General features: G+C 41.2%; 1 protein-coding gene across 1 annotated transcript in view; it reads right to left on the reverse strand.

Moving 5' to 3' along the window:
- Positions 1-674: 674 nt before the first annotated feature.
- The window catches only part of URI1 (URI1 prefoldin like chaperone), a 66,074-nt gene continuing 42,575 nt past the window's right edge, over positions 675-24,173 (reverse strand). Inside the window, exons 5-11 of the mRNA XM_072117188.1 lie at positions 12,412-12,503; positions 12,261-12,321; positions 6,493-6,661; positions 5,478-5,715; positions 4,430-4,572; positions 3,726-3,957; positions 675-3,139 (exon numbers count right to left, since the gene is read on the reverse strand). Of these exons, the coding sequence (XP_071973289.1) occupies positions 2,954-3,139; positions 3,726-3,957; positions 4,430-4,572; positions 5,478-5,715; positions 6,493-6,661; positions 12,261-12,321; positions 12,412-12,503 (1,121 nt within the window). The 3' untranslated portion in view covers positions 675-2,953. The remainder of the gene's footprint in view (positions 3,140-3,725; positions 3,958-4,429; positions 4,573-5,477; positions 5,716-6,492; positions 6,662-12,260; positions 12,322-12,411; positions 12,504-24,173) is intronic.

Below are 24,173 nucleotides of genomic sequence, written 5' to 3' on the forward strand. Positions count from 1 at the left end.
AGCACTGTCCACAGCTACTGACAATACTGTACTGCACAGTGATCAGAGTGGTTGTGGAGTGTCCCATCCCGACTGCTAAACTACTAATAACCTATTATAGCTTGTTAGTAGGTAGAGGAGCCCGGAAAACCCCTTTAAAGGAAATCTACCACTGTTTTTATGCATTATGAACCAAACATACCTTGAGAATGCTGTAGCTAGACTGATGCAGGAACATATCTTGTTTAATCCATGAACTGAGTGGTTTTGCTTCAAAAGCAATTATAAAATTGTGATAATGAGACTGTCGCTCCTGTGGCTGGCCTGGGGCTCTCCTTTTACACCAATTATGCACTACTTTAACCTTGTCCTGCCCAGCATAAGCCAAGAATATGTCATCCCTGGGTCCTGAATTTTATAATTGCTTTTTGAGCAAAACCACTAGTTTCAGGGATTAAACAAGATATGTTTCTGCATCAGTATCGCTACAGCATTCTCAAGGTATGTTTGATTTACAAAGCATAAAAACAAAGGGTAGATTTCCTTTAAGCCCCTTGAATTGGGCAGTAGATTGTAAATATACCAACCAAAATCTAAATAAAAAGGAAAATTCTTTTTGTACAACTCTTGTAGCTATTGGGTGGACTAAGCGGCGCACATGAGGTTAAAAAAAATTCAGATAGGGAGAATAAATGTTACATTCACAGTAAAAACTTTATTTTTGCTTTACATTTAGACATTGTGTGAAAATAGAGGAGAAACAATTCACAAGAAAATTTTCTTTGGAAAAAATACTATTAGAAAATACTATTTTCCTCTGAAAAGGGTCTCGGTGAATGGTCTTAGACGCAGCATTGTGTGGAACATAGCAGAAAGCTCACATACTGGACTGAGGAATGAGGGCACATTGGGGTTAGGGACTACAGGTACTAGAATACCAAGCATACCCGTGACCCGTGGCTGTGGTGACGCTACAATGCCCAGCACAGTATAACAGCTGGGGAGGCCAGCGTACATAGTACTCACTGCTCTATGAAACAGCGTATGAAGAAATTTGCTAAATGGGCCGCTAACCGCAAAATGGTGCTTATTGCTTTTCTTAAAACTTCTAAATCCAGACACAGTTTTACTGCCCTTGGACAGGGAGTATTTAACTATATAAAAACTGCTGAAGCCGATCTGGATAGGCCCAAAGGGCAAGAAATACTTTGTATGCCTAGGATATAACCTAGGCAAATTAGATACTAGTGCCCTACCAATGGGTACAAAGCAATGCTGATGTATAGCCATCTAAGGGCCATCATGTAAGGGGCAGTAGCAGACTCTAAGGACTAACTGGAATGCCTGTCAAAAGTTGAGGTAGGCCAAGAGCCATCCAACTCCAGATCCCAGTGGCCTAGTGATCGAAGTTATCATCAAGTGTGGTGTCATAAAAGCAACCAGTATAATATACATCAAGTCATCGAGAGAATCAAATGTAGCTACTACAACATTAATCTACATAAAAAGTTGAGTCACGTTACAAGAGAATATCAGTATCTAACAATGTCATTTAAAGAGCTGCCTTCAATATTCTCCAAACTTCACAACTGAGACCTTCCAGCATGTTACTGGTCTCCAGAAATTGCTATGGAACCTTACAACTGAACAGTCATCTTAGGCTTAGTTCATATCTCCATTAGGTCTCCAGTTATTACCTTCAGTTATTGTGAGCCAAAACCTGCAGTGGTAGAACACACAGAAGAGGTGCAAGTCTTCTTGTTGCATTTAAAAATGCAATCCAAATAGAACTGGGGAGGGCTTGACCCAATCGCATATGCAAGGAGCATCCGTATATGATAAGTAAATGTAATGTTTGTACAAAGTGGTTCCAACAGCAGTCGAGTAAAAGCAGGATGTAATTCAGAATCCGTAATGGATGTATCCAGTAACTCAACTTTTTCTGGAGATTAAATTCAGCTATTGTGGGCATATATATTAACCCCGTTTATACCAGGTCCTTTATGATAGATTAACCTTTCTTAAGCCAAATGAGATAAGCTGGAACTTTTTTTTTGTGTATGACATGATTTACCCAAACACATGAGTTTGTGGCTATTACTGTAAACCTAGGCAAAGGCACTACTGATGGCAGGTTACCTTATATAGGGCAGTACTTATTATATTCTTCCATCAAGCATATGTTAAATAAAGGCAGTGGCTAGAAGCTTAGAAAAATAAAATCCACCCCAAATGTTAAAATTCAGGATCTATGAAAACCCATCTTCATTCTGCCATGAAATACTGGAAATGCGTTCAGGAGTGGAATACAGCCCATTCTGCTGGGTATTGGCTGTTGAAACAAATATACCCTTCTTATGGTTTACAAAATGCTTTTGGGACGGTTTCTATAAAGAAAGGCAAAACTGCAACCTGAGACTTATGTACATGAAAACTGGTAGAATTTGCCTATGCATCGCTCTAAACATGGTTGCACATACCAGCTTTTGCACGAGTAATGATTACCGTACACACCTTCATGTCTGCATTGCTCTTGGACGTTGCTTCGCTTCATGGTGAAATTCCCTGTTTCAGTGTTGGCGTGACACTGGGTGGCACTTACTATGATTCTCCTGAGCTGAAAAATTCTAAAAGATTCCAGGTCCTGGTGATAAATGGATGGCAAAGATAAACTAGCTCCACTACTTCTGTAACTCCCATCACTGGGTGCAGCATAGGGTATAGGGGGGTGAGGGTGATGGGGGTCTCCTCTCTTATGACACACATGTAAAAGGTGCAGACTGTACCACTCAAGTTATATGGTGTAAATTGCATATTTATTACAAAAAGAAAAAATTATCAAAGTGATTGTAAATTCACCTTAACAATTACAGCTAATGGTGAGAACAGCAAGACTTATCATCTGGCACAGAGTAAACATGATCCAGACCTGACCGTGCTGCCATCTCAGACACAGAGAACAAGGATGGGGGAATTATTTTTTCTGCTGTATCCTGGCCGCTTTGAATTTGGAGACTCTTTTTGGTGCTTCCTCGGTGACCTCTGTTGTGACTTCTTCAGATTTTCGTTCCTGGATAGTAGGTAGAGCAGGGTGGGCAATCCCAGTCAATGGCACAGATATAGAAAAAGGATCTTTTTCTATGACCATTCCGGAAAAAGGCTAGAAAAATAGAAGTAGTGATAAAGTTACTGTCAGCCAGCAAAGTTAACAGATGCACAATAGTTTCCCTCATTATACACAACGGTCATATGACTTTAGGTGCTGGTTAATTTAGATCTTGAAATCAGGTTCAACTCAGGTCTTTCCAGAACTCCACCTTAAATAAAATCTCCAGAATCTGCTCTTTTGTTAAGGAGACTAAAATGCACAAGTGTACTTGGTCTGCAAATCCTTGACCGTGTGGTGGCTGGATTTCATGGACCAAAAAACTGTGCAAGGGATTGTACTCTGAGCATTAAAGGTTTATATGAAACAAGGAACCGCAGTAAAACTTGCTGTACTAGTAAGTTAGAATGTTTTAAGCCCAATTCCGGTTCATTTCCCTCTTTATCATACCACAATTTCCCCTTAGTAATATATCCTGAAAGTGATGGCAAATGCACTGGTGGCCCATTTACTTTCCAAACACTCTTAGAAGAAAAAAAATATGTATATACAAACACAAATGTAATAACGGTAAGGAGCTCAGTGGAAACTAGCCATGTCTGAAGTTTTCTACTTTCCACTCTTGGTCAGACTGTCTCACCTCTAAGAGTCCAGATACAGGGGAAGTCTTTTTATGTCCCCGATCATCCTCCTCACTGTGGTCACTGAAAGTGTTGTCCTCTATGCTCACATTTCTTATATAACTTCTTCTCTCTTCAAATTCGTGGGAGCTGTGATCGCTGGTGTCGCTGCACACACTGTTCTCGCGGCTCCGAGACTTCATTATGGATTTACGTGGAACATATTCTCCATTTACCACATCGACAAAGACTCTGACACACACAATACAAGAATCAAATATGGCGGTACTATATACTGCCTCTGGACACAATGAATTTTCTTACATCAAATTCCTTAGATAACACTATAAGCATGAAGAGATGACCCAGTATGTGGTCAAAAGAACTAAATATAGCCTCAGGGGTTGCGAACTCAATTAACAGCTAGGAAGCCCAGTGCCACTCAGGTTAATTTGCATATTTTTAAAAGCCTTTTTTGTAATAAAAAAGAGGGGTTGGGGGAGGGATTAAGAAGTGTACTTGGTTTACAATCCTTGATCCTGGTAGCTTCCCTTTAATACAATTCTGCCCTGCTCACTGCACATATATTACATTGCTCGTTGAACAGCATAGTGATATTTACCTTCCATAAACTTTACCAATTGGTAACTGTGGCCATATCTGTAGCATGAGAACTGGCTATATATGTGATCTGTGTGTTATGCTTCTCTGTGTTTATATCTACCTGTAAATATCTGCCGGGGTCTTGATGACTGGCAATTCTGGAGCAGAATGGCCATTTCCATTGCTGTTTTTCCTTTTCCTTTTTGCTTCTTCTTTCCTTTCACTAAATTTCAATGTTGTATTTTTTCCAGTGTTTATTCTCACCTGGTAAAAAAATAAAATAAAATGAAGTACAAAAAGAAAAATGTCCAGCAACAAAAGCATGCTTTTCTGGGATGAATGCAAAAAAATTCATATATAGCATTTTGATGAACCATTATAATGGTCATGAGGTCCAGTGCAACTAATTTTGCCTCCCACTTAACCTTGATTAGATGCCCTCCTTTCCCCGTGAAACTGAGCAACAGAGAGTGCAGATGTTAAGTTTATATTCGACACAGAGGATGACAGACTCCCTTTCAATTTTTTTTCCAGCATGATAAGGAAATGTTCTTTACCTTGCTCTTATACAGTTTTTTATTTTGCACCCTTAGCTAGACTTCTGCTGTATATGAAAAGAAATATTTTCATTTACTTCTGGATGTTCAGCAATAGCTCTAAGGAAGCAAATAGCTTTTCATTTTTCTGACAGCAAGCGGAGATCTTAAACAGTTATACATATAGAATCTGCTTAAATGCTTAAAGGAAACCTACCATTTCAAATGGTAGGTGTAAGCTGTAAGTACCGAGCACTAGCTCAGGATGAGCTGGTGCCGGTGCTTACTTTTGTTAGTGTTAACTGCTGTATCGCGGCTTTAACACTTTTTAAAGTTTATAGCAGAAGCTGCTTCGGCGCTGCTTGCACACGATTGTGGGCACGCCTACATAGGAAATGCCGGAGACGTTGCCCGCGCCGAAGCAGCTTCTGCTATAAACTTTAAAAAGTGTTAAAACCGCGATACAGCGGTTAAAAAACCCTAAAGAAAGTTTGCCACGGCACCAGCTCACCCTGAGCTAGTGCTCGGTACTTACAGCTTACACCTACCATTTGAAATGGTAGGTTTCCTTTAATATAAATAGATTTCCTGGTTTCTCTGTTGCACTGAAACTATTCCAGCAGAGGTGCTCACCCTTTTTGGCTCAATCGTATGAGAAAATCGGATTGTCGCCACAGAATTTTTTCCACTTCCCAAATCATCATCATCATCACTGTGATGAGATAATATCAAGCCATTAACTGGAGCCATGTGCTGCGTTGTCTCTGTCTTTACACGATTGCCCTGAGCCCGATGATCATGATCAACATTCAGGTCGGTCTTCAGATTCTCTTTATCTTCTTCATTGTTGTTACACGGAGGACTTTCCGTTCTACAGAAATTCAACAAAGCAAATGACTGAAAATGTCTACAACATTCCGACATATCCTATGTTATAATTCATACCTAGATCTTTGCTTGTTGTCCTTTAAAAGATTTCGCCGATTTTAAACTAACATCTACCATCAATTTCCACTTCCCACTCCCAAGGGAATTTTCTACTCAGAACATCTTTTACGATAACCCTTTAAGCTGCAATTTCCCTGATAAAATGATAAAATAATGCTAATCAGTCTGTGGCGCTCTGGATAACATCTACGTACGTCTAATTTATTAACCCCCCCCCTATTACTTGTCCAGTCCTGCTGCCCTGATGTCACCTGCTCTCTATACTCTGAACAGGCCGAACTGGAAGAGTTATGGTGGAGTGAATAAATGATTAGATGAGGTGCTGTGGTAAAGTAAGCCGAAGTACCCCAGACTGATTAGCATAATTTTTATATTGCCAAACTTGTGTCGTACAGGGTTATAATAAAAGAACTTCTGAGAAGGCTTCCTCAGGAGCTTGTAAGTAGGAATAATAAAACTGATGGAAATGTCCTTCAAAAGTTTCTCCAACTGTGCCCAGTCAGGACATTCCTCTGCGACCTGGACTACAGGGTAACACATGTTACAAGCATTGATACATTAGAGGGGGATCTGTGTTTTATATTGTGTTTAAAATGGCAGCAAGCAGAGACATTACAACCCTTTATACACTTTGAATGGGTACATCATTTCTACAGCAGTGATATAATGGTTGTCAAAGGTTTGCCCTACAGACACCTACTCCTCCAACTCCCCACAGATCTCCTCTTGCTTCTCCAGCTCCTCCAGCCTGGCCCATAGCTCCGCATTATCTATGAAGCCATCTTTACTCTCTCCTTCCCTGAAATCCATCTCGGTGCTCTCTGCTGCCTTTGGTTTTGAATGAGGTTTGTGAGCTGTACGGTGTTTGCCTGTGTGGAAATTTAAGAAAAAAGTTATTGCTACCACAAAGCTTGGTGTATATACCGTACATACTTTTCTTGTACTGGTCCCAAGTTACATCCCTGTGCTAATCTCAAGAGCTGCACTTATTATTCAGCTGTTGAATTTAGTACCTTTAATTTACTTTGCTCTTATGTTAAGTATCATTTTAAGTACCGTATACACTTGAGTATAAGCTGACCTGAGTATAAGCCAAGGCCCCCAATTTTGCTTGGAAAACTTATTGACTCAAGTATACGCCTAGGCTGGGAAATGCATTGGTCAAAGCCACCCCTAGTATTGAAATGCCCCTTGTTGCCCTCCCCCTCGTTTGCCCTGCAGCAGACCCCCAAGCAATGAAATGCCCTGCAGCAGACCCCCAAGCAATGAAATGCCCTGCAGCAGACCCCCAAGCAATGAAATGCCCTGCAGCAGACCCCCAAGCAATGAAATGCCCTGCAGCAGACCCCCAAGCAATGAAATGCCCTGCAGCAGACCCCCAAGCAATGAAATGCCCTGCAGCAGACCCCCAAGCAATGAAATGCCCTGCAGCAGACCCCCAAGCAATGAAATGCCCTGCAGCAGACCCCCAAGCAATGAAATGCCCTGCAGCAGACCCCCAAGCAATGAAATGCCCTGCAGCAGATCCCCAAGCAATGAAATGCCCTGCAGCAGATCCCCAAGCAATGAAATGCCCTGCAGCAGACCCCCAAGTAATGAAATGCCCTGCAGTAGACCCCCAAGTAATGAAATGCCCTGCAGCAGACCCCCAAGTAATAAAAAAAACCTAAAATACTCACCTTCCAATGTTCCCCCGATGCTCTTCCTCACTCGTAACAGAGCGGAGCATTTACCCCCTCCCACTATGTGCTGAAACTTACTCTGCTGATGATTCTGCTGCAAGGAGGGACTCCAAGGGCCCTTTTGCTTACTAGGATAACTATAAAAGTTGATTTTAGAAGAAAGGAGGCCATGGATAACAAATATAGAAAGATCAGTATTAGAGGCACCATTTTTGGTGGCTCATATCTTATGGATAGAGACATTACCAGAACAAGTACAGAGACATCTAAAATGTACTGTGAGTGGGGTGTGTGTGAGTGGGGGGGGGAGCGCTGGTGACAGGTTCTCTTTAAGATGGTTTAATGATAATCTAAAGTGGAGGTAGGCATTCAATGAGTGGTCGTGAACAGAACACCAACCAGTTCTTCTTCCCCTCCTCCTCCCGCCATGATTATGCAACTCGTTTATTTCTATTGCATTCTGAAATCTTTACTCTCATTACAAGTATCCTGCTCTGGTAATAGAAGATGCAACACAGAATCTTCTTTCAGCTCCGCTATGAATTTTAATCCCTCTTAAAACAATCGGCCTTGATGGCAGAGAGCAAAAGATCAATGCGGTAAACAGCGGCGGCAGACATCAGAGCAGACGATGGGGAGAGAAGTACCCGCTCTGATGATGTACATGTGCGATATGCATCTTCTGCAGATATTATAGAGCCCAAGTGTAAGCACAGTACAGGGTAAAACTATAGAAGAGCAGGAACCAATGATTTTTACCAAATGTTTGCAACTGCTATGGAAAAGGACATCAAAATTACATTTTAGACAATGTGCATATATATGTATATAATTTTTTGAAATTTTGCTCTACTTTTTATGTACAGGCGGTCCCCTACTTAAGAACACTCGACTTACATACGACCCCTAGTTACAAACGGACCTCTGGATATTGGTAATTTATTGTACTTTAGCCTTAGGCTACAATAAAGAGCTGTAACAGTTATCACAGGTGCCTGTAATGAAACTTTAGTGTTAATATTGATTCTTACGACCCAACATTTTTAAAATCCAATTGTCACAGAGACCAAAAAAGTTCTGTCTGGGATTACAATAATAAAATATACAGTTCCGACTTACATACAAATTCAACTTCAGAACAAACCTACAGACCCTATCTTGTATGTAGCCCTCTACAAAATGTATGTGGTTGTATGTGGTGTGTGTGCAGTTGTTATTGTGTGTAGGTTGTCCAAGAGAGGCTGAAGGGAAGATAATAACATATGACTGCCTGATCAAACTGCAGACTATTCATCACGTCTTCATAGAAAGTGTATACGCTAACCAAGTATCACTTCCATATTACGCATTCTCTATGGTCAGGATAAGTCAATGTCAATTGCCAGCTTTTATTTTCAATATATTAGGAATTTAATCAGAATCCCTGGCAGTAATTTGCACAAAATAAAATTAACCCACCAAAATAAATACTTCAATAAAAACTATTATTAAAAAGCATTGCCCATATCCCTTTATGGTCCCTTTCCATAGCTGCAATGTTAAAAAAAAAAATCAGTCTGTAAACTTATATGCAGCTCACCTGACACAAGTCCAATCACACCAAGTCAGTGTGCAATGAGGCCCTGCATATTCATGGTGACTTGCATTGCCCTTGTTCCTGATTGACAGGTCTCACTGCTACAGAACATTCTGCTATGTGGAACATTGAGATAGAGCTCTGTTACATCATTGGCCATTTCAGGTCATGTGACCATGGTAATATCATAGGTCCCGTTATATTTGCGCATACCATGTATGTATCTGATCACATGAAATTACAGAATGCCTCCATGGAGAATGGGGAGGAGTAGAAGTCCATGGAGGCACGCTGTGATCACAATATCATCATGATACTTCCATGTGATCAGATACAGTGCGGGAAAAAAGTATTTAGTCATCCACCAATTGTGCAAGTTCTTCCACTTAATAGATGACACATCATAGGTAGACCTCTACTATGAGAGACAAAGTGAGAAAACAAATACAAAATCCAAATGTTTAATTTGTAACCCCTTAACGACCAGGCCCTTTTTCGTTTTCGCGTTTTCATTTTTCACTCCCCACCTATAAAAATCCCTAACTTTTTCCATGCAAAAAGCCTTGTAAGGGCTTGTTTTCTGCATAACTTCATACCCTTCGTACCCTTACGTCTTACTGCGCATGGGGGAGTATGAAGAGGGCTCACAGGCTGAGCCCTCTTCATACTCACCAGGCATTTGCTTCATAATGAAGCAAACGCCCGTCGCTAACACCCGCGATCGGTGCTTGCACCGATCGCGGGTGTTAACCCTTTGATTGCCGCCGGCAAAGCTGCCGGCGGCATTAAAGAGCCGGCGGCGCATGGGCGCCGCCATCTTGGCTCCGATCGTCACTCCCCGTGACGTCACCGGGGAGCGGCGATCCGTTGCCATGACAGCCTGGGATCACACAAAGATCCCAGACTGTCATGATCGAGGCTATCTATTATAATGTGCGATCTGCACATTATAATAGATGGTATGCAAAATCCCCATATACTGCCATACTGTAGTATGGCAGTATATGGTAGGATCAATCAGACAACCTAGGGTTAAAGTACCCTAGGGAGTCTGTAAAATAGTAAAAAAAATAAATAAAAAAAAGTAAAAAAAAAAAATTATATTAAAAAAACATAAAAATTCAAATCACCCCCCTTTCCCTAGAACTGATATAAATATAAATAAACAGTAAAAATCATAAACACAATAGGTATCGCCGTGTCCGAAAATGCCCGATCTATCAAAATATAATAACCGTTTTTCACTGCGTTAAACCGCGTAGCGGAAAATAGCGCCCGAAGTCGCAAATGGCATTTTTTTGCCATTTTGAAAAATAGAAAAAATTCTATAAAAAGTGATCAAAATGTCGAACAGTCCTAAAAATAGAAGCATTGAAAACGTCATCAGAAGTCGCAAAAAATGACACCACCCACAGCTCCATACACTAAAGTATGAAAAAGTTATTAGCGCAAGAACACGGCAAAATGAAGAATTTTTTTTCTGTACAGGAGGTTTTAATTTTTGTAAATGTATGAAAACATTATAAAACCTATACAAATTTGGTATCCCCGTGATCGTATTGACCCAATGAATGAAATAGACATGTCATTTGGGGTGCACAGTGAAAGCTGTAAAAACCAAGCCCACAAGAAATGGCGCAAATGTGTTTTTTCATCATTTTCACTGCATTTAGAATTTTTTTCCCGCTTCCCAGTACACGGCATGGAATATTTAATACCATCACTACGTAGTGCAATTTGTTACGCAGAAAATAAGCCATCACACAGCTCTGTACATGGAAAAATAAAAAAGTTATAGATTTTTGAAGGTGGGGAGTGAAAAATAAAAACGCAAAAACGAAAAAGGGCCTGGTCCTTAAGGGGTTAATCCCTTCCCGAAATGTGACGTAATACTACGTCACATGCCAGGTGCGGGTGCATGGAGAGGGCTCACGGGCTGAGCCCTTTCCATAGCCTATCCTGAGCCCTCTTCATAGCCGGTAAGTCGTTGCTGCATATTGTGGCAAAGGATTACCGATAACACCCTGGCACCGATCGCTGGTTATTTTTCCCGCTGATCGCCGCCGGTGGCTTCAAAAAGATGGCGCCACATGGGCCTAAAAAAACCTAAAACCTCAAATAACCCCCCTTTCCCAAGAACTGATATAAATAGAAATAAACAGTAAAAATCATATACACATTAGGTATCGACATATACGAAAATGCCCGATCAAAATATAATAACGTTTTTCACTGCGTTTTACCTTGTAACGGAAAATCCCGCCCAAAGTCTAAAATGGCACTTTTTTTTGCCATTTAAAAACAAATAAACAGACACACTCCAAACTCCACTATGGTGAAGACCAAAGAGCTGTCCAAGGACACCAGAAGAAAAAATTGGAGATCAGCAATGGGCTGGGAAGACTGAATCTTCAAAAGGCAAGCAGCTGGTTGTGAAGAAATGAACTGTGGGAGCAATTATTAGAAAATGGAAGACATACAAGACCACTTATAATCTCCCTCTATCAGGGGCTCCACGCAAGATCTTAGCCCGTGGGGTCAAAATAGTCACAAGAACAGTGAGCAAAAATCCCAGAACCACACGCAGGGACCTAGTGAATGACCTGCAGAAAGCTGAAACCAACGTAACAAAGGCTACAGCCCCCAAAACATCACATCACATCAGTAGAGGAGATCTGCATGGAGGAATGGGCTAACATGCCAAGCAAGGCCTCATGGACGCATGGTGGCAGCTGTAAGCTAGCTGAAAAAAAAACAGCAGCTAGGTGATGGCTGCCATTGACATGCATTGTATGTGGGCACTGTGCGGAGACTACACTTTTGACTCACCACACCGTGTCTGAGCCGGGCAGCAGTGCCGCAAAGGATAGGTCAGGTCCTACTACTACTCGGGTTTCGCTGTTAGGCTTCCTTATGTAATGGGGAAGGGCGAGCTGCGCTCAGGTGAGCTTGCGGCTCACGGCACTATTGGTGGCTGATTAAATACTTTTTTCTTCCACTGTACATACATAGGGTAGACGTTGCAAATGTTAAAGGGTAAAGGACCTTAGATGACATCACCCTGGTCCCATAACATGCTTAGAAATGGCACAGACATGGGGAGTTGTAGATGAGAACGGCAGGCCGAGCAGGACACATCCCCTCTGATGTAATGATGTAATATTACATAAAGTTGACAATTTGCAGTAAGGAGGGTGACAGATGGGATACCTTTGGTGCATACTGTGTCCATGTTCACTTCTTCCCTGATGTCAAAGAACTCGCTGGATTCCTACAATGAAAACAAGAGATTGGAGATTAGTAATTTTAGTTCCAAAGTTCCAAAGGCTCCAGCCCTTGAGGGTCTTTTGTAGCCACTTACATTGCTCATTCTTTGCAGGTCCTTAGTGAACTCCACCCTGGACTCAAAGTTTTTCAAGGCCTCTTCATATTCTTCCAAGGTTTTCCTGACATCTAAAACACAAAGGAATGACTGCATATTACTCAGGAGATTGCCTCAATATCTACCTGCACGGACAATAAAAGTAAGTGACTCTCAACAGCTTCTATCTCTACATAGAATGCCAAGATATCCTTTGCATTCTTACTGCATGTGTCGAAAACGTGTGCGTTTTCACATTACTAGGAGTATAACAGCTGCTTCAAAGTAGCCAGACGCATAGTAACATGAAAATAAATGCGTCAGAACGCCAAAATGGTGGAAATAAGAAAAAAATTGATGAACGTGGCACATTTAGAATTTATTTTTTAAAGCAATAGATTAGTGGAAAATGTGCCGGCCTGTGCAAGCTTCAGAAAATATAACTTAGACCATATATAGCAGTGATAATTCTTTATGTCTTCTACTTATAACATCGACATAAGGCATTAGTACATCACCATTTTTCGGCTAGCATGCTGTAGTCCATTGTAGTACAAGTCCACACTCAAACTTTCATGGCTTTACTGGTTGACCGAACGACTGGACTGTGTCCTGTGTGACGTTTCGGAGGAAAGACCTCCTTCTTCTGACATGCGCAGTGATGACCATGAACGGGTTTAAATACCATAGGCAGTAATCAAATATAATATACATATTATTGCATTAAATATACATTTAGGCTATCCGCCTGTGCAAGGCCCATGTATGCCACCATATCCGTTTGTGTGCACGAGGCCCTAGTCTGTCAAAGGCCATTAAATGCAAGGGAAGGGTATTTAATAATGGGTCTCAGGTTCCGTCAGTCTCTAGCTGTAAAACACTTGTCCTTTGCTGAGCCATCACTGTGGTGATGAATTCTGGTGCAGTATATGACTGTCGGTTCCCACTATAGACCTACTTTTAGTTTGTCTAAACTGTGCACCAGAATTTTGGGCGCACAAACTTTCCCCCAAGCCACTTCCCTTTCTTGCAACCACTCCCACCCCCATAGTCAGAAAAGTTCCAAAAAACCCCCACACACGTGAGACTTAAAGGGGTTGTCCCATTTCACCAAATTAATGTTATTGTTTGTATTATAAAAAGTTATACAAATTTCCAACATACTTTCTGTATCAATTCCTCATGGTTTTCTAGATCCCTGCTTGCTGTCATTCTATAGAAAACTTCTGCTTCTACTTCCAGTGGACAGAAATCTGACCATGGTCACACAGGTGCGCAGCTCGTTATATCACACAGCTCTGATTACTCTCTGTGATGACCATGGTCAGATTTCTGTCCACTGGAAGTAGAAGCAGAAGTTTTCTATAGAATGACAGCAAGCAGGGATCTAGAAAACCATGAGGAATTGATACAGAAAGTATGTTGGAAATTTGTATAACTTTTTATAATACAAACAATAACATTAAATTTACTGAAATGGGACAACCCCTTTAACTCCAAACAGTTTTCAGAACGTTTTAGTACACAATGGTTATGCCTTTATACCTCTTTAAAAGGGGTTTGTCCATGAAAGAAAATTCTCAAATTTCAACCCCCTAGTGATATTTACACAATACAGGCAGTCCACGGGTTACATACAAGATAGGGTCTGTAGGTTTGTTCTTAAAGGACACCTGTCATCAGGTCTGTGTCACTAGTCCTGTCACCTCTACCTGTTGGAGCAGCTCACAAGGATCCCATCCCAGCCTTTATCTAGTTATATCATACATTAATCATTGTAAAATCATCTATTTTTTATCATGTAAATGAGGCTGGTCACATGGTCAGAGGCAGTGATGTCACTGCTGTTACCCCTCCCCTCTCCTCTCCCTGCTCATGTCTGTATGTAATGTATAGTAAAGCATGGCTAGTGTGTGTGCTGCATCTGCTGACATGCTGCATCCTCCTAATATACAGGTGAAAGACACAGACATCAGCTACACATGAATCTGACATGTTCTGCTGTAACATGGCTGCCTGGAGCTGCTGTATCTCTCCTATACACACACACATGCACACACAGGCTGCAGGGGGTGTGGCCACCAGCACCAGGAAGCACATCATTATACAGCCTCACATCATTATACAGGCTGTCAGTCATGCACTGGGGGTGTGGCTGTGCCTCCCACTCATGAATAAGGTGGACAGCTTGAATATGCTAATGCTTCATTGGACATTTCACAGGTCATTTGCATACAGCTTTAGGACAATGTAGAGGGACAATGAAGGGATAGAGGCAATGCTCTCTAATGGCAGTTTATGAAAATATATTTAGTTTAGGGGGGTTATTTTGCATGACGGGTTCTCCAAGTTGAATTTGTATGCAAGTCGAAACTGTATATTTTATAATTGCTATCTCAGCCAGAACTTTTTTGGTCTCTGTGACTATTTGATTTTAAAAATGTTGGGTCGTCATAAGATCCAGGATTAACACGGAAGCTTCAGTACAGACACCTGTGATAACTGTTACAGCTCTTTATTGTAGCCTAGGACTAAAGTACACTAAATTACCAATATCCAGTGGTCCGTTTGTACCTAGGGGTTGTATGTAAGTCGAGTGTTCTTAAGTAGGGGACCGCCTGTAATGATAATTTTTAACCCCTTACTTTACAGTTTTACTCAGTTTTATTGTTGTTTTAGTTCCTATCACTCCCTGGGTTGGTCAGTGTAAGAACCCAGAGTGTGTGCGGGGACTCTTTAAGCAGACACATTATGATCCCTCTAGTGCTGTGAGATGCAGTGTGGTTAGATTATCAGGGCACAGGTTTATCTACACTTTTATTTAGTTTCTGAATATTCACTAGTATCTGACACATAGAAAGACAGATCACAGATTATGAGATCCATGAGATGTATATAACACATGACACTCAACTCTCCTATCACAGCCATCACATACATCACATACACTCCCTCCCCGGCATAAAGATCTTTTCTGTCAGCACCTTGCAGATTTACTCTGCTCCTACTGTTTTCCAGGGAACTGAAGGCATAGAGCAGCTCAGTGGAGTGTCAGACAGAAAAACAAAATGTCCTGTCGACCCTACACTTCTGATTTTAGGGTCGGTCCTAGGGCCAACAAAATTGTATACACCAGGACTGACACAGACATGTTGGAATTATTTCTGTGAAATTATGTATTTTTGTTAATAACAGTGAATTAGAGAATGTGCTATTTTGTTAGCCTGAGTATATTTAAGAATCTTCTCTTCATGGGAATACCCCTTTAAATAAAACTTTTAATCACTGAAGAGACTTGGAAGTACAATACTAGTCTAGCTACGGACATTTTACAGCCATTCTACTCATACAGCAATTCCTAGTGTATATCATTTCTAGGGAAGGGTGGGCAATTTCAAGCCCAAAATATTGCTCCCAGGGGAGTGGTTACCCAGCTTTCCTAGGCACCTGAAAAGCACATCTGAAGCCATACACATTGCAGCTGTATACAGAATATTATGAATAAACATATACATTGTGTTTATACTGTTATAGCATTTCAGGAGGAAAATAAAATGCACATATAAACCTGATTAGCGGGTGCTGTTATTGGATGGATGTTGGGATTTTGCCGCGACTGCTCCCCAGACAAATGAGAATGTCTCACTTTTCAAATACATTTCAATTGAGTATTTGCAGATTTTGTGTAAACACTACACTTTCCTTACAAACCCAGCACAGGCTAATCTCTTTAGTCAGGCGCACGCAGCATTTGTTCCTACAAAGTAATCAGCAATGCAAACGCGTTTCGGGGCCTTCAATTTGACTTTAATGCAACACAATAGAACTTTTTTTGTTGTCGGTTTTTCCCTTGTGTCCCTGGGGCTGGATATGTTTCATAGTTTGCATCTGGTAACTTTTATAAATCTATGGCTAAAGTTTGGGAGGGTGGATGATGGGTCTTTTTATAACCTGTGAAGATTAGTATTACAGGGTAGTAACAATGATCAGAAACTCTACACCAGCCCTGGAAAAGGAATAATATCCTAGATATTCTGTAGACCCCCAGACTATAGGGTCCTGCTTGCAAACATCAGTCCAATAAATCTATAATTGCATGTACACAGATGTTCTCATAGGTAAGCAATTCTTCTACCATTTAGCTCTCAACCATTTTGTCTTCCCCTATAAAATAATCCAATAGACAAAATTCACAGTGTTAAAATCGGCACAAGGCAAAATGGTAGGGTTCACAGATTTCTAGAATGCCATATAACTTCTTGCCTATATTATGGCTAAGTACCTGAAGCCTAACAATATTCCACACAATTGCCAAAAGTGAAGTCTTACTCGCATTAGCTCAGTTCCAGGTTATAAAATATAATACCCAATGGAATTTCAAATATTGCCCAAAAAGGATTATAGGTTTTGTCCAGGATCTGAATGGTCCCTGACCTTGTATCAAGCACAAGTAGTTGCTTTCTTTATCAACTAAAATAGCAGAAAACCTTAAAATGTGAGCTCTTGATACAACTAGACCTTAGGAACATTATTGGGTATAAGCACTGCAATAAGACCTAGTCACAATGCATAACATTGTGGGCATCCTATTGGGCACCAGAACTTCAAAGCTGCATTCAGAAATGTATGTATTGTTTATGTACATGTCCCCACCCCAACCTTAACCCTTAACAATCCCAACCACACATCGCATATGATGTTACGAAACTGAAAAGGTGGGTCCTAGATGTGGACTTCCTCCAATTTGGAAAATAAGTTATTAAAATGCAACCATTTTAATGCATTGGCAATGCTGTTTGTAACTTTAGAAACTAAGTTTCTTGTAATATGTGGGGTGCAAGATATTGGGTAACTTATCAATTTACATCTATTAAATTTCTGCTCTGCATTCTTGATATGTAAATTGAGCTTCCTGTCTTTTACCTTATCAGACAGACATTCCTGACCACAGATAAAATGGCCACAGATGGAGGGTCATATGATCCTAGCTGTCCATGAAAAATCAACCTAACAGGACATTTATATTCATGAATACTATCATAAGGTCCTGGAAGGTACAGTTGGTACAAAAAGTATTCAGACCCCTTTAAAATTTTCACTCTTTGTTGCGTTGGTAAGATAAAAAAAAATGCATTAAGCTAGTAAGGCCATAAGTCTTCTTAGAAATGGTACAACAAGCTTTTCACACATGGATTTGGGGATCTTCTACCATTCTCCCTTGCAGATCCTCTCCAGTTCCCTCAGGTTGGATGGTGAATGTTGGCCATTTTCAAGTCTCTCCAGAGATGCTCAATTGGGTTTGGGCTCTGGCTGGGCCAGTCAAGAATGGTCAGAGGTGTTCTGAAGCCACCGCTTTGTTATTTTAGCTGTGTGCTTAGGGCCATTGTCTTGTTGGAAGGTGAACCTTTGGCCCAGTCTGAGTTCCAGAGCACTCTGGAAGAGGTTTCCATACACGATCTCTCTATTGTTTGCCTCGTTCATTTTTCTAACCATTTTTCTTGTCCTGCCCCTGCAGATGAATCCCCACCCCACCCTCAATGGGCAGGTGATGAGCACTGCCTGGTTTCCTCCACATTTACTGCTTAGAATTTAGACCAAAAAGTTAAGTTTTCGTCTTATCTTATTTCTCATGGCCTGGGAGTCCTTCATGTGTTTTTTTACAAACTGTAAGAATTTCATGTCTTTCACTTCAGTAGGCACACTCTGCCACAAAGCCCCGACTGGTGGAGGCTGCAGTAATAGCTTCCTTTGTGGAACTTAATCCCTACTGCATCACTGGAGCTCAGCTACGGTGATCTTAGGGAAATGGACAGACTCAGGAGTCAAATATAAGATCAACTTTTTGATCTTACCAATTGGCTGCAATGAAACAGAGTGAAAAATTTAAAGGAGTCTGAATACTTTCCGTACCCAATGTAGCTTGGTCATGGACATTTGTAGATCACATGACCCTCCAACTGCCTCCATCTGAGACGGAAGAAGGATGGGCTTTACTTTACATTTCAAGAAGGTAGTCTAGAACATTTTATAGATGTAAATTGGTAAATTACCTACATAAAACTTGAACTGAAGTGGGCAACCCCTTTAACTAACAAATTTGAATTGTTACTGCCCCAGTGGGAAACACCCATCTCTAGTTCTATAAGAGCTTACCTTCATGCTAGGTATTATATACAATAGACATAAAAAAGTAAGCACCTAATGAAAGAGCAGAACTCTCCTCGGGCACAGGACAGTGATCCGCAGCACTCAGAAAGAGAGACCTTCTCATCGGCTGTGTTTTCTTTCCTGTCTAGTGCACTAATTCGCGCCATTGTTCTACTCTGCTAAGGACAGTGTCCCCACATACACTGTGAGACTGACATGTCACTGCTGATAACCTGCAAAAATGCCACCAGACGCGTTCTATCTACTATCCCCCCCACTCCCTTCAATCCATTTAATGCTCCCCCTTCTGACTGAATAATCATGTAGTGGTCAAGTGGCAGCTCAAGCTTTTTTATTTTTGGATTTTCTTTCTTATTTTTTTTATCCTTCTTAAGTAAGGCGCTCAGGGCTTTTCAGTATCGCCTCTCCTTAATTAACATTGCAAAAACCTAAGCGTTAATAATATCTGGCAGCGGAAAGCGCTCCCAAAATACACCCGACTCTGCAATCATCTCAATAAAGCCACAGCTGATTTTATTTTTTTTTATTCCCCCCTCCCTCCCCACTTATCCTGTGCACAGACAGCTGTTGCTGTGATAGAGACGAACGGGTTACAATAAGGGAAGAAGAAGACGGAAAAAAAAAAAAAAAAGATGGCATTAACAAAATGAAAATTACGGTGTAAACAGTTCATAAAATCTCACAGCCCTGATGTCGCTCTAGATCATTAAATTTCTGCAACAATTAGACCTTTTCTCACGGCAGCAAATTGGACCGGTTGCCATGGCAAATCTGAGCCCTTAAGTCATATATCTTTGATTGCAGAAAGGTCAGACTCAGACAGCCTAATAACTCAAGAAGCTGTTTGACAGATTTCATCGGTGCATGGTCACATAACAGCACAAAACTGTGTCGGCAGTTGTTAAAAGCGGAGGGTCAGGGAAAAGGTTGAGGTTGTGGAATGTTTTTGCTTCACTGAACCCAGCAAGATAATGTGTCTAACCAGCTTTAGATCTAAAGAACATTATTTTAGGTAGGAGGTCAAATCAATAACTTTTTTTTCTTCCTTACACCAACCCGCCACCCCCCCACCCCCACCCTACACAAGACGGCTGCAAAATATTAAAACAGGAAAGGCGGAAATAAAAGTCGACAAATGGCTGTCCTGTGAAGGTTTTATTTCAAATGGACAATTTTTTTTTACATTACCATTCTAAACATTTACTTGAGACTATTGGAAATCTTTACAACTGAAAAAGAAGTAAAGCATAATTCCGTAGATCATTGCACTATATGCTAACTCGGTTATTCCTCCTAGTAATGTATAGATGGATAGATGGCCAAGTAGAGGGATCCATTCAGATGCATAAAGGGAAATGATGACATCAGTTATCAATATATATATTCACATGTCAACTAGGAATATTATGACAAAGTTATAACAAAACATTATGCAAAATGGTTATATTATGGGGTATACTGAAAGTATTTTTTAACTGGCTAGAGCACATATAAAAATTCTGGACAGCCGCTGTCCCTTCTATGTAATGTTATGGGTAGCTGAAGAAGCCTTGAGCTGGGTGACGTCTTTAAAATTCATGTCTGGTTGTACAAAGGAACGTGGAGGTACAATGACATTAAATCACTGGTCTGGAGGCTTTTAGGAATATTTTAGGTTTTTGGGAGTTGATGAGGTGGGTTAAGTGAATGATGGGGGCAGACACATGAGTCAAATGTGAGCAATATTTCTGGGTACACTGGAGAAGGTTTAGCACAGGTTAATCAAACATGCGTGCCATAGATCGTGTAGATCATTGTGCTCCTCTGGTTGATTATCAGGCAAAGTAATTATTAAAATAGTGAAGCCCAAAAAGTTAACACATGCAATTGTAATTTTTCCCCTATATGTTTTTACGTGGTGTCCACATAGTGGTGTAGAGGCAATGTCTTTGATGCCGGTGACGCTTTCAGGTGCAATGTGTGAATTACGTTTTGAAACACAATTCAAAGGCTGGAGGAGGGGCTCTGCCCAATTGCAGATGTATTCCCACTGAAATACTTGCGATTGGCAACAAGTTCCACGTGTTTTGTATGGTTTACACTTGATCACAAGTGTTTCAGTGTTTCGGGGCAAGCCTCTAGACGCAGACTTAGAATTGCATTTCAAAGCGCAATATAAGCGCTGCGTATGTATGTCTTACATTTCAATAATACCTCACAGATAGCCGATGATCAAATATTCTGAATGCCACATGTATGCACAATGCTCACCAAAAAGGCAAGTAACCTGCAGGATATAAGTACAACATACAACAAGATCACTTTCTAATTTGTTTCCACATACCTTTGTGCAAACATTCGAAAATCAGGCATGTTTTGGGAACACTGACAAGAGACTCTTACACTCGGAAATCTGAAATTTCGGACATCCACCGGTATAGGTCTATGCCAATTACCAGTGCCTATGTGGGCAGCATTGTTCAGTGTTGCCCTGGTCCGAGAAGGTAGCTCTCACTACAGGGATAAAAGTAGATTGTGGTGATATCAAAGGGTCAGTTCTAAACCGTCGCCTTTAAGAAATACCACAATCGCCTCCAATATAAACTAAGATTAAATAACTATTTAGCATTCGAAAGAATCTCACAATAACTCATTCTACACTCACTAAGATCATACCGAGCGCCCGCCTGCAACCTTGTGACATTTATTATATATGCAACTTAATGAGAGCCGAGTTCTATTCATTTTTTTCCACCATTGTCTTCTGTTCTTTTAGAATCAATAAAATTAGAGGCTACGGCGTTATACATACTTTAAGCGCTCGCTTTCCCACCCTTCCTTGCAGATCACTCAAAAATATCAATACTTGATCTGCAGAAGCCTTGGCCTGTTTTAGACGAGGAGGTTATTAAACAGGCCGGCTGGTGACCGCACGCTGCAGCTGACAGCTGTTTAGCATTACCGTTTAACCTCTTCCCGGCTGGCATGGCGTGTATATTTATACACAAAGGTTAAGTGGCCGGAAAGGTGTCTACAATAATCAATCACCAGGGGTATATATCGCCATGTCCTGTGTTTGGTATCCAATTAGCAGAAGGCAGCGGAATGGTGTGAGGTAGTCTCGTTATGCGTCCTCCACAATCCGAAAGCCACTGAAGAGTCATCTGCGATTCTCAAGATCAAACCACAAGTGTCTGGCAACAGCTGGGACTTCTCACACACTTCGAGTGTGGATATTAGAGCGGCAAGATTAAGTTTAACGTCCAAAAGAGCGCTCAAAGCAGATTATTGAGGACACCTTGGAGAAGCGATCCCTTAAAAGTACTGATTGCTACAAGGTAGACATGGGGTTAGCAGCAAAAATCCCAAGATGATTGAAGTTACATAAAGTATATTATAGCATGTAGGAGGCAACATTTGTAAAGTGAACAGTTTTTGGAAAAAATGGGTGATAACCAACCAGGACTACCTTTATTGTCAAGCCTATAAAAGGTAGATCAGTTGGTAGGTGGATCTATAGGACGTGAGGATATCCCTTTTAAGGGCTAATCCTCACGTCCCCGCAAATTTTTAATAACTTTTATTCTACTAAGACGTCATTTTGTAAGGAGGCTACTGGGGCATGGAGTAGCCGGAGCTGAGGCTACACGACGCGGCTACTCCACGCCACAGTAGCCTCTTCGATCCTCCTACCCGAAATCTTCGGTGCGTAGCTCCTCGTAGCTGCGCTCCCTTGTCCAAGAAACCTCCCATCTGTGCATGTGCAAAACAGCAGGCCCGAGTCTGCGCGGCCTGCTGTTGTGCGCATGCGCAGACGGCAGGTTTCTCGGACGAGGGAGTGCAGCCACAATGAGTTGTGTGCTGAATATTTCAGGTAGGAGGATCGAAGAGGCTATTGGGGTGTGGTGTATCCACGCTGTATAGCCTCAGCTCCGGCTACTCCATGCCCCAGTAGCCTTTTTACAAAATTTATATATTAGTAGAATAAAAGTTATTAAAAAAAATTGCGGGGATGTGAGGATTAGCCCTTAAAAGGGCTATCCTCACGTCCTAAAGATCCACCTACCACCTGATCTACCTTTATAAATAGATTCGTGGTGGTAGGTTCCCTTTATATTTAGCAATAAAAGCAAGTTTAATATATATATGGGTCTAATGGGAATCATTATTGTCAACAAACTTGGGAAAGACTGATCGCCAAGTGTGAAATGAAGTCAGTGTCATGGTCTAGGGCAGTGATGGCGAACCTTTTAGAGGCCGAGTGCCCAAACTACAACATAGACCCGCTTATTTATCGCAAAGTGCCAACACAGAAATGTAATTTGTGATTTATACTCCCTTCTCTGTCACAGTTTCATTGATACCAGCCCCTGAGGACACCAATAAAGCAGAAAATAGTCCCAGGTAGAGCTGTCACTTTAAAATAGCTCTGCACAGCAAGTCCTGGGCTGTCTGGGACTGCAGGAAGATACCTGGAGTCATCTCTGGTGATGGCCTGAGTGCCCACAGAAAGGGCTCCGAGTGCCACCTCCGGCACCAGTGCCATAGGTTAGCCATCACTGGTCTAGGGAATGTTTTCTGCAGCAGGAGTTGGGTCCCTCATACAGCTACATGACAGTGAATGCAAGTGTGTTTCAGAACCAGGGATGTGGAATCAGTGGTTGTGGTAAAATGGACAAAATCCACAAACATGTAATTAAAAAAAATTCAAAATTTCAAATGTGTGTGCTGCATTTTATGTACATGCTCAGAAGCTCCTTTGCTACAGATCAGAGAAATAAGGCACAGGGAAGGAATTTCCCAAATTTATATAAAACCACAATATAATAACCAAGAAAACAGGACTGTGGAGTTGGAGGTTTGGCTTAACGACTCCACATTCCTGTCAACAACACATGTTTCCTTCCTTGTGTTCTTCACTCAATCAGCCAGTAAATACCATGCAGGACAATGTCCCCCATCACACGGCAAAATGGGTAAAGCAATAGCAATAGAAAACCTTTGTCCTAAGTGACAAAGTTATGGCCAACAAACTCACAACAGACACAGAACCGTGGATAAGATGGGAGGAAGACAGGACCAAATCCCAGCAGAGCAGTGTGAGAGACCAGTGATGTCCTGTGGCTGTAGATGTGCTGGAGTCATTCAAAGCAAAGGCCTGTGCACCTCCTACTGATTGGAGTAACTTTCTGAAAATGTCATTATAATCTTTCTAGGAACTACAATCATTACTGTTCTCTAATAATGATCATCACATTTTTTGCAAAATAACAAAGTTAAAAAAGTTTAACAGTGACTAGATTCATTTTTGTATTATCGAGTCATTCACTGGTGCAAAACGGCTCGTGACCATAAGCTTATCTGTTAAAAGAACCATCCCTAAAATGACTGACCAACTAAAGCAGTGATGGCGAACCTTTTAGAGACCGAGTGCCCAAACTACAACCAAGACTCGCTTATTTATCGCAAAGTGCCAACACAGAAATGTAATTTGTGATTTATACTCCCTTCTCTGTCACAGTTTTCATTGATAGCAGCACCTGAGGACACCAATAAAGCAGAAAATAGTCCCAGGTAGAACTGTCACTTTAAAATAGCTCTGTGCACAGCAAGTC

The sequence above is a fragment of the Engystomops pustulosus genome, chromosome 7 (genome assembly GCF_040894005.1).
Source record: "Engystomops pustulosus chromosome 7, aEngPut4.maternal, whole genome shotgun sequence".
NCBI lineage: Eukaryota > Metazoa > Chordata > Amphibia > Anura > Leptodactylidae > Engystomops > Engystomops pustulosus.